Here is a 12,071-nt window from a genome sequence, read left to right as displayed (position 1 = left end):
TATAATGTACATTTATACAGATCATAAAAAATAGTAAATGCCATAAAAATCTTACTGCCATAAAAAAAGTACCATTGGCAATTTTCTTATGAGAAACTATTAATGTCATGTGTTCCATTGCACTTGAGAAATACTATTGTACATGAGAAATACTAGCATTATGTATATGCACAATACATACAGTTTGTAGCACTGTAGTAAGTACTGTTGCCCATATGGATAATGAATAGTGTTATTGCACAGTTGAGGGAAACATACAACTTTGCACCAGATGAAATGAATAATGTGAGCATAGCACTGATAACAATAGTGCAAAGTGGGTTTATGATGCAGATTTGAGAAAGAAAGACAGCATCAACACAGTGTACATTACATGATGGTTGCGTCAAACACTCTGACAGTTGTTGGGATGAAGGACCTGTAGTAGCGTTCTTTCTTAGAGACTAGATGCAGCAGTCTGTTCCTGAAGGAGCTGCTTTAGTCCCCTACTGTCTCATGCAGGGTGTGGGATGATGATGATGTAATTGATGTCAGCCTGGCTGTTCTTGTGTCTAAACAGTGGATCTCATGAAGTTGAAAGTAATCCACAGAGTAGAAAAACAGCAAACCACTCAAAGCCCTTTTACAACTCAAGTCTGCATTCACCAGTTCGTACACACATTCATACGTGATTAAGCCACTTGCTCATTATGAGTGTTAATTCACATACTGATGGCCCAGCATCGGGGGCAGTTTTGGGGTTCAGTATCTTGAACAAGGATGCTTTGGCATGTGGACTACTGAGGCCAGGGATTGAACCACCGACCTTCTGATATGTGGACAACCGCTCTACCTCCTGAGCCACAGCCACCCTTATGGCTTTAAAGTAAAGATATGTTCTTTCATAATAATGCATCATCCACCACATGAGAAAAAAACCAAGGTTCTTTTTCACAATAGCTAGCTTTGAAGGTGGGGCCTGAAGCTGGCCGTTCTTAAGTATCAATCTCAAACACCTAACTGGTGCAGAATTAAGGCATGACTGTCAGACTGCCGACAGTGATTCAACAACATGTAACTCAGCTTTTCATGCTGTGTGTTTTGATTTTGTCCGGACAAATTCTTGCTTGTGTGCATTCTCCTGTATGAAAATCAACACATTTCTGTTCAAGAAAAAGAAGTATGTTTTCATGTAGGTACAATGCAACAGGGGAAGTTAAAGCAATAAATGATAATATTACCTTGTAGGTGTCCAGATTCAGCCCGTATGAGTGGACACTAGAGGAACCAGAGGATGGAGCTTTGCCACTGACGACTGAATCCACCAATGAGTTTGGGATCTTTAACTCCCTTTGGTTCTCTTTGGGTGCTTTCATGCGACAGGGTTGTGACATCTCACCAAGGTTGGTAAAGCCATGAATTTACAACACATTTCTTTAGAAAGAATTAATTTCTGATCTTTTCTGTTAAACTGTTGACTGTCACAGGTGTTGTTATGTTACGTGCTGTCAAGTTGTAATTAGACTGCACTATATTGAAAGCTTTTTTCTCAATAATTTGCCATTTCCAATTATTATACATATAGGTGACAGAACCAGTCTCGCATTTAATCAGACACCCAAAAAGCAGTAATGATCACAGAGTACTGAGACAATGAAATGCTGTTTAGTATCAGAATCAGAATCAGAATCAGAATCAGAATCAGAATCAGAATCAGAATACCTTTATTGGTGCCCTGTAGGGGAAATTGCCTTTCAGTTACATCCCGTCCAAGCGGAACTGTGGGTCGCCACCCGAGCAGCGCCTCAAACCTGTAAGCTAAGCTAAGCTAAGTAGTAAAAATGCAGATTATTATACAGAATAAAAATAAATCACATTTTGGGGTATATATGAATACACAACGATTAAATACTGACACATTTGTCAACTCCTTACCTGCTGCCACTCTCCTTCTCATCTGCTCACCTGCTCATTCTTCAGATTGCTTTCCCACTACTGACCTTGCCCACCTCTGACATCATCTGTTCTCTGTACCCCTGATAACTACCTCCGCCTTGTGTCTCTGACTATGTCTCTCGTCTTGCCCCTTTTGGATTCAGTATTTAGTGGGACTGTTTATTTGGTTCGCCTAACATTTCCTGAAACTGTTGTTCACTCCAAACAGAGTATCAAGTCTGCCACAGCTAGAACTGCCGGATTCAGGTAGCACTGCTACCTACAAAATATACTTTTAAACAGCATGAACAGAGTGAAATGAACACAAAGATATACAGTACACAGCATGTGCAGTAGAATCTAGAAGAATTCTATTTGTCCCTCTGAAGCTAATGATCAACCAAGCAAATAGCCAATCCAGTGGGTTGCTAAGTTTGACATATGAGTTACTGCATTCATTGAATGAACGGCCGTTTCTTCATTTCCCACCGCTGGCCCACTGTGCTCCTCTCAGATATCTCAAGATATATACAACCACATTTGCAGTAGTCTTAATTTTAACCCTTATGGTGTACCAAATGCCGATCATACTGGAGGCATCATAATTGATCTGTATGCTTTTTTTTGATGAGTCTGTAACAAAGAATGAGTCTTACTGAAGCGAGTAGGACAAGTAACATACTGATAAAAATGGATTATAGATGTCTTCAGTTTACAATGGTTAAAATCTCCTAAAATAAAAACTGGAGCACTGGAGGATGAAGACTGATGTCTCTCAGTCAACTTGCCTTCTGTTTTGACAGACACCTGTGCTTCTCTGCATTTGTTAAATGTTGTAGAGACAAAACATTAAAAAAAATACTAATAATAATAATTCCTACTTTATTTGCAGCATATTGAAACCAAATGTGTTTTTTTTTACATGTTGACAATTTCTGGGCTGCATATGAAACTGTGTATACTGTGAATGACAATCTGAACATATAATTTCAGACACCATCAGAGCCTTGTGTTGGTGGAGAAAGCCCTCAATCCTTTCAGATCGCGGTAGAATGTGCTGGCTCCGTGACTGGCCAGCCTGTACTGTAATAAGTGTATTCAAGAGCCAAGCCTAGTACCACCACGAAACAAAGATTTCTGATGCTGACTTTAATTTCAGAATTGGCAGTTACAGATAAGCCACAGCACTGTCTACAGTTTAGTTTCCATGTAAAGTCTCTCAGCATATTACACTCTTGTGAAGCATCCAATGACCAGACAAATGTCTCTCAGTTCAGTCTTTTTAGGTGGATTCAAAGTCTCTTGAAATGTTTGGTGAAGCAAACACCAAAACAATCATGGGTAAAGAACCAGGAAGTGCAGAGCAGATACAGAAGGCTGAGGTATTTACTGGGGAAGAGACGCTGTCAAAGGCAGGCAGGGTCGGTAAGGAGATATCAGTCAAGTGTTGAAAGCTGGAGAGTTGAGAACAATCTGGCAAAGAGTGTGAGAGCATCTTGAATACTGGTCTGATTGGGATTGGGATCAGTGGACATATGGGCGTGGCTGGCAAGGAGACTGTGTGTAGAGAAGTACTGGCTGAGCAGGTGAACAGATGAATGGAAGGGCAGCAGATGAAAGACTGAAATCACTGTGACAGAAGCATAATCATCTTGACTAATGTAACTAGCTGGAGACTGGGCTATCAGGTGGCATGTGACATTCAATTAAACTCAATTTTATTTATATACCGCCAAATCACAATAGAAGTTGTCGCACAACGTTTCCCATATAGAGCAGGTCAGGACCATAATCTTAATCTACAGAGACGCAACAATTCCCCCATGAGCATGCACTTGTGTAGATAAAGTAAAAAAAAAAAATGTATAAAAAGATACAGACACAGTGGCATGTCACTACTGCCATTGTTGTGCAATACCAAAATAGGAAATGTGTTCCCTCATGTGAATGCCACAGTGGTCCATGTTCCTCCAAAGGCAGCCAAAATGAAACCAGAACTTCTAGGTTTGTGCACGAAGTAAGATAACCCCTTTCAAAGTCACATTGATAATATGAGAGAGTAAACTACTAAAAATCCAGCCCTGTAACCTTAATACTCATCAGTTAATCCGTTTGTCCAGACATGGAATGTAAAATTTTAAAAGAAAATGAATAATAAAGAAAATGTGTAAAAAGTATGAAATTACACAAGCTAGTGAGGACAGTGAACAGTCAACAACATTGTCACGAAGGCCAAAGGTCAGAGGCCGTCAGCCATTCTACTGAAACGCTGTACTCAACATTCTCCCAGCTAGCCCACAAATTATTCATCTGACTGCTTGACTTATGAGACTGTAATAACTACATACCTTGGTCTGTTTGTTTGTTTGTGTGTGTGTGTGTGTGTGTGTGTGTGTGTGTGTGTGTGTGTGTGTGTGTGTGTGTGCGCGCGCGCATGCACAGGTCTCTGTCAGGTCGTATAGTGGGGGGGGTGTGGTGGTTTTTCACTCTGATCATCATCTCATCATACACTGCCAACCTGGCTGCTTTCCTGACAGTAGAGAGGATGGTTTCTCCCATTGAGAGTGCTGAAGACTTAGCTAAACAGACAGAGATAGCATATGGAACACTGGACTCTGGATCCACCAAGGAGTTCTTCAGGGTAAGGACCTAATACAATATAGAAATGATTGCAGGTTACCTCTAATGCAACTGGCAGTTTAGCAGGACATGTACAGAAGGGGCCAAGTTCTAATTAATAGAGGACAAGGCAACACGTGGTGTATTAATAAGGTGTTGTTCCAGCATGAGCCTCCAGAACAGCTTCAGTGCTGGTGGTGGAGCACACCAGCTAACATGTCACTCCAAAATCTCCTATAGACCTGAGGTCAGAGTATACCTAGATTCACAGGAATCCCAAAAAGCAGAGTAAAGATTGGTGATTTGTGGATAAGCATTTTTATCCACAACAGTTATGTGCGTTCTTTCTGATGATTAACAGCTTATACAGTCATTTAAAGGCTGCAGGTATGTGTTCCCTGTGTCTCAATCAGATCAAGACCATCATCAAACTGCAGTTCAAAATGCCAAACAGTTGTTTACAATAGAAAAACACATACCTTGAAACTGTGAGATTAGGGGTATTACAGTGTACTTAAAGGTACTGAAGTTGCACAAAGTTGTAGTATCTTATCTGTGTTTCTGTCTTTTTTAGCGCTCTAAAATCGCCTTGTTTGACAAAATGTGGCAGTACATGAAATCAGCAGAACCGTCCGTATTTGTCAAGAAAACATCGGAGGGTGTCCTGCGTGTCAGGAAGTCCAAAGGGAAGTATGCCTACCTGCTGGAGTCCACCATGAATGAGTACATCGAGCAGAGGAAACCCTGTGACACCATGAAAGTGGGAGGAAACCTGGACTCTAAAGGCTACGGCATCGCCACGCCCAAAGGATCCCCATTAAGGTGGGTGGATCAGTATAACAATGCTAGCCAACCTGCATTGCCATATACCATTCACACTACTAACCTGCTGCCTGGCATACTGTCCCTCTTCCTTTCACACAGCTCATTTCCCCACTCATTGAAACTGTGGAAGAGCAATTTTTAATAGACAATTTCCAGTTATGAGTGGATTCAGAATTTCCCTCAGTGCCCTGAAGGCTTTAATAAGCAATGACATGATACACCGGCTGAACATCTGCTATAGTGGTCAGGTGTTCTTTAGCCAGTGTGTGAGCTGCAGCTGTGTTCAAGTGCAGCCCTGCCTTTAGGATAATAAACTACCACAAAGAGCAATGTAGTCCAGTCCCAAGCCATAGCACCAACTGGGTGTTGCAGGATGCAAGTGTGATGAATGGGGCATGGCGGCTTACACGTTGTTATAATAATCCACCTACCCTGATGTCATCATCTCAGTGGTTTGTATTTAAACCATGGTTACCACCTCTGACAAATGGCTAGTGGTGGTTGCTGTGACAACTGGGGGGGTAGAGGGAGGGGGTTTGGCAAGGGGTCTTGAGATTTCAGGTCTTAAAGAAATACTAGTCTCTTTTTGTTTTTCATGATACAGTACATACATCAGTGTGAAATATTCTTAGCCATCAACCATGCTGCTTTACTAATTTCCTCTTTCATTTAAAACTGATTTCATATTCCTTCTGTGAGAACAATTTGGCTGTAGGTTTTTCAACAGTTATGATGAGCTGCCTCTTTAAGACCTGGATATTAAGGAATTGTTGTTCTTTAAGACCTGTTTTTTTGTTTGTTTGTTTGTTTTTTTGGGTGTGTGTGTGTGTAAACAGGTATTTATCATGTTGTGGGGACAAAAATCTGTTTACACAGTCACATTGTGGGAACTCGCCTCCCTTATGTCGACAAAATGCAGGTCCCCTTAATGTAAATCATTGAATTTTAGGGTGCAGACTTAGGACAGGGTTACGGGTTAGGGAAGGTTAGGTTAGGTACAGGGTTAGGAATAGGCAGATAGTGGTTATGGTTAGGGGAAGGGTAACGATCCAGGAAATGAATGTAAGTCTATGTAATGTCCCCACACGTGATATAAACACGTGTGTGTGTGTGTGTGTGTGTGTGTGTGTGTGTGTGTGTGTGTGTGTGTGTGTGTGTGTGTGTGTGTGTCTGTGTCTTTTTATGTGTATGCCTGCCTAGTTATGTGTACATTTTTGTCGCCCATTTAAAAGTACTGGATTTCCATCTGAAAGAGCAATATATTCAGTTTTTTATATGATAGGTACATATTTCATAGGATTTAGTGATTTATCCAAATTCCTCAGAACTTCCTGTTTTATTTGAATTTGAAATCCAACGATTCTACCTTTGGCTTCTGCTATCTGTCAGCAAACAAATAGTTAGTAGATACTAGGAAAAATGACTTATGTAAAATTCCCTGGAATGTTATAGTTTAATGGTATAATTTATTTTACAGGACCTTTATTTTTCTACAATTTCCAAGGAAGGAATTTATATGTAACTGTAATTTCTTTACAGAATGAAATTTCCCTGGAAAGGACCATGCAATTTGGTTCTGATTCAAGAGAAAATGAAGACAGTCTTTAATTGACACATTTATAAGCAGCAGCTATTTAAATTCAAGCGCAACCATGCAAAGTATTTTTTTTTTATTAATTTTATTTTATTTCCATAAATCAGTTTCACAAAAGGAGCTGTACTTTTGCACACCTATAGATGGACAGGTGCATATCTATCCATCTATCCATCTGTAAAGATAAATAACATATATCTATTTCTATCTGTATAGATAAATAACAAATATTTATATCTGTATAGACAGATAGATAACGACATATAAGTTATGAAAAAGCTAATGAAGACAAAATACAGAATAAAAGGATGATTCAAGAAGAGGAGCTAATAGACAGTCTGAAAAAAGATCTCATAGCATCACATGAAGAAGTAGCTAGTCATTCAAACCTTTGGGAGACAAGCTTTGTGAAGGGTTGATCCAAGGCACTTGGATGGGGCATGTCTCTTTAACAGCAAGTCAAGATTGTTAGGCTGACGTTTTCAATACCACAAAAGTGTAAGGTAGAAATGTCATGTTCTTCATTATTAAAATAAACAGCTACAGATGGAGCGGCCTCGAAATTCCCCTCCAGGCCAGAGGCCATCCAGCTCCCAGCCGGCTACCAGTCCCCCCCTCCTCTTGGGGTGTGCCCAGAATCCACTATAAACACGCCTCTTCATTCAATTGCAGGGTGTCACCAGGAGATGGCGTGTCCCTCACAGGAACACATCTCAAGGGCAAAGATTTTTACTCCACTACATTCATCTGCTTTAGTAGGCTTATTTGTAGTTAGGCAGTCACAGTTACTCAACTGTTTTACGTTGATTATTTAGATCAACTTAGAAAAATATTTCTCGCACAAAGTCTTAAAAAAGTCTTAAATGTGTGTTTCCATCAGCCTGTTTTAATGCATATTTTCGATTTGCAAACAGAAAATTCCTGTTTTTCTCTTACAATATACTGTATGAATGTTTTTGTGATTGTTGCGATCAAAACAAACTCATGTAAAAAAGTTGTATATAATCACTTCCTATATGATAATAACCATACTTCACATTACAGAAACAGTCGAAAAGATTCAGTTCCCATCTTAAAAAAAACAAGTTTTAAGTTGAGAATACGAAGCATCAGCTCAAACAAAATCATTCCTGAGTCATAAAAGTGATGTAGCTTTACAAAATAATGTTCAGTCAGACATTAACAGATCACAGGCTGAAATTGGCATTTCATCCTCCCGTCCCTCCCTCTTCAGCGCACTGTAAATGATTTCTGTCCAGTAATATACAGTACACACACATACAGGACTCTGCGTATTGCTGGTAACCGCATCAAATAGCGACCCGCAAATCTAAAATGCGCTACAAACAGGAAACCCACCAACTGAAAGTGGCTCCGCGAATCAGGCAGAGTATTAAACATTTAACTCTTTAGCAGTTCAGAATGCTAGAAAAACGCGACGCACAACTTCTGTTATTCATGATTAATTTTCTGGGCACAAATCACTCGGCACGCGGAGATGCGCTGGGAGCCTCTCCAAAGGTGGAGAGAGATGTGGAGGAAAAGGCAGGATGGGCAGATGAGCAGATCCAAGAAGTTTGTGAACGAGCACTACAATAATGTGGATGATTAAGCATAATTATATTTAAAAAACTGCACAGGGTGCTCTACTAGACAAGCAGTTTTTCTTACAGCAGTGGAGGCTATGTGCAGATCTAATGAACGACTCAGCAAAGCTGACACGGTAACCAATTATAATGCTCCTCCTGGTGGACTGATCGAGCGAGTGCAGGTAGTTTCCGCAAATGGAGCTTAGGGGCGTTACGAGTTGGCCCCGCACCGATGACGTCATCGCGGGGGATCTCATTACAGTCACGAACCCGCCTACTGCAGAGCAGGGACCGGTCATGGACCCGCCAGGGCCCCAGCATGAAATTAGGGGAATTTCGAGGCCACTCCATCTGTACAAGATAATCTCAGTCATTCCTATGGATAGCACTTTTACCCATGTGCACAAGCACACCGGTGAGGAAGTACTTCGCCCTGCTGCCAGTTTCACACTATTTACCCAACTGACAGTAAGAGGTGGTAAGGTGAAGGCAGTAAAGAGGACTGCTAGGAAACAAACATGGATAGAAACAATGCAGGATTGAAAGTACGAAATACATTGACAAATTTCTAGGAAAAGAATCACATTTAACATGTTTGTTAGACCTCTACGATACACAATGGGCCTCATGCAAGGACGAGCAACGAGTCATACCAAGATTTGTTCTTATAGTAAGTGGCATATACAAGTGATTTACAAAGATTTTGACTTTATTTCACAATTTATTGTCACCACAAGAGGAAAACACTTTTTTGACTTAAAAAGTTTAATGCCTTAAACTGAATTAATGTGGTGTTCAAATATGAATTTACTAAAATGAAATATGTAACTTCTAGAAGTAATGTAAATTTAATGTTCTTTTCAGGATATTATTTTTATCATGGCTTGCCAATTTACTGACAGGTATTTTAGATTTAGGCACAATTGTTGAGCACAGCAACTTATACATTTTAGTAGTTTGCTCAGTATTATTTTTGGACATTTAATTGTTTCAGGTATTTTGATCTGCTGATTAATGACAACAAGATTTAATGAAATCTCATATACACCCACCCACTCATGAACAGGTGACTTTTATGAAACTGAAACAAGCAATTAATGTTTTGTGCAGAAAGTTTGATGAATTTGGCTTCAAACAAATTTGACCAAGCTTCACATACAAGTACCTAATTACTATCTGAGTCCTTCAAGCACAACATTACAAAGCCATAATAAGTTACAGAGTGAGCCCTCAGTTAGTATACCTCTGTTAATTAATGGTGATGCTAATAGATAGATGTTGTTCAGTTTAGTTTGGGCCTATAGGTAAGTTTACACTGTATTAATTTTCTATGTACAGTTAATGACCCACCATCACATGACATTTACAGGTAACATAGGTTAAGTGTGCTTTAATGTTCAAAAAACTTTTCTTTTTTTTCCCCCCATATTGTATATTGCTACAGCACCACTATGCTCTTTGTCTGAAATGCTCTGTTCTAGCTCCTGTTTGTTTCAGGCCCCCTCTCAAAAAATCCAGTTTGCTCTGATTGGTCAGAACCCATAGGCCTGAGCTGGGTGCCTGCTGTTTCTTCAGTCACATTTTTTGGTGTTTTTCAGGCAGGGAATTAGTGTAAATTAATGTGAACTGCATTCTGCCATAAATGTGACCACACATATTCGAACAGGAATCGGATGCCTATTAGCGTCTGACTGTCCAGAGAGCCACGAACATCACAGCTTTATGGTCTGACCAAGATAGCTGCTAGATGCTAATCAAAGTGACACAATACCAAGTAAATTAATTCCTGCAGTTCCACCAGCTTTGTATGACAATAAAGCTAATGCTAACTGCACTAAAAAAAAAATCCACAAAAAACTCCCACTCATACCTACCCTATTTAGTTGGCTCCAAATTAGGCATAACTTTAACAGTGTAGTGTGTACTACCTTAATTTGATGTTGCATTCGTTGATAAAATGTCGGGGCACCACCTTCCTCAGCTAAGAAGGACTGCAGAAATTAACTGCTATAACGCTGATAAATACTAACAAATGGACTAACAGTAAACCAGTCTGATAACCTGAAGTGTAAATTCTGGATACAGGGATCGTAGATATTCAGTTCAAAAGGACACCGTCTAACCAGGACTTAAATCAAAATATCATTTATTAAGCAGAATTGTGGATAATGGGTAATGTACCATGAATAATAAGACAGAAGATGGGAGGTGATATGACAGAACACACAAGAAACTTATGGCAACACAATGGTAAATAAATTGGCGATAGTGAGAGGTAGTTGAAAGAGAATAATGGGGACGCGAACGCAGAGTTAAGGGAATGAACAATTAATGGAGAGAATTTGGACGAATTGACCTACTCTTAACCTCAATTCAATTCAATTCAATTTTATTTGTATAGCGCCAAATCACAACAGAAGTTGTCTCAGGACACTTTCCATATAGAGCTGGTACAGACCAACCTCACGGACCAACTCTTATTCAAACCCACTTAGCGTGCCTACTTGGTTGCTGGCGTCCCGTTGTGCTCTGCTCCGAACTGACTTGAAGACGTTCCAGATGTTCGTCCGTGGCTCGATCTGCCTGGTGGTCTGGTGGAAGGCCCAGGCACCAAGGTGACGAGCTGATGCTGAACGGGGCGTCTCTGGAACTGGTTCTGCGGTGTCGGTTACAGATGAGGGACTGCTCCGGGTGGTTGTGAACCGGACCAAGGATCAACGGCTGGCTGCAGGGTTTGGTTCGGTTGAGTCCGTGACGGATTATTTTAGACTGATAGTACAAATTAAGAGTCTCTTCGATGGCCGGTCGAAGAAGGCTACAAAATTAGTATCACTTGCCTAAATTTACTGATGTTAAAAACAGAACGTTTGGCTAAATAGAAAGTTAACTTTAAAGCTTACGGCAAATTATAAGAATACGTCTTCTGAAGATAATTTACGCTACTCAGAATGGCTTTGAGTAGCTCGAAGACGAAAAACTTAAAGAGCAAAACGACTGTGCAAAACTTAAGACAAAGAAGTAAGGAAAAGAACTCAGCTGAGAGTAACTAGATGTGAAAAAGAAAACAAAAGAACTACAAAAACTAAACCTAAGACAAGACAAGACTAAAAAAAAACTAAGTAACGCGCACTACACGCAGTTTTTAAAGGTCGCTCCAGGGCGTGTCGAAAGGGCAGGCCATCGAATCATGTGAGACGGTTTGTGACGCGCGATGTAATCTCGCCTCATGGAGCTGAACTAATCAATGATTCATACGAGGGGCTCATCTGCTTCTCACTATGGTCAATCACATATAATTTCAATGACAAAATTTCAATGACATTTCAACATTGTTCACAGCATGCATTAGACACTTACTATGGTTGGGTGACAACATTAAATGGTAATCCTGGTACAGTTTCATCCCAACATGTATAATGATTCAATGTATAACTAATACACAAATAAAGATACAGGAATAAAGAAGGCAGGCTATATTTGCCAAAAATGATTATCACAATTACGGTTACTTATCGCTAAATGTGCCAAGT

General features: G+C 40.1%; 1 protein-coding gene across 4 annotated transcripts in view; it reads left to right on the top strand.

Annotated features, from left to right (window-relative positions):
- The window catches only part of LOC139347667 (glutamate receptor 2-like), a 236,651-nt gene that overhangs the window by 159,467 nt on the left and 65,113 nt on the right, over positions 1-12,071 (top strand). For all 4 annotated transcript variants that reach the window (XM_070987431.1, XM_070987415.1, XM_070987407.1 and 1 more), the window contains exons 14-16: positions 1,228-1,382; positions 4,357-4,555; positions 5,108-5,355. In XM_070987431.1, coding sequence (XP_070843532.1) covers positions 1,228-1,382; positions 4,357-4,555; positions 5,108-5,355 — 602 coding nt within the window. The remainder of the gene's footprint in view (positions 1-1,227; positions 1,383-4,356; positions 4,556-5,107; positions 5,356-12,071) is intronic.

The sequence above is a fragment of the Chaetodon trifascialis genome, chromosome 2, assembly GCF_039877785.1.
Source record: "Chaetodon trifascialis isolate fChaTrf1 chromosome 2, fChaTrf1.hap1, whole genome shotgun sequence".
NCBI classification, from domain to species: Eukaryota; Metazoa; Chordata; class Actinopteri; order Chaetodontiformes; family Chaetodontidae; genus Chaetodon; species Chaetodon trifascialis.
This window is presented reverse-complemented; position numbering and strand designations above follow the sequence as displayed.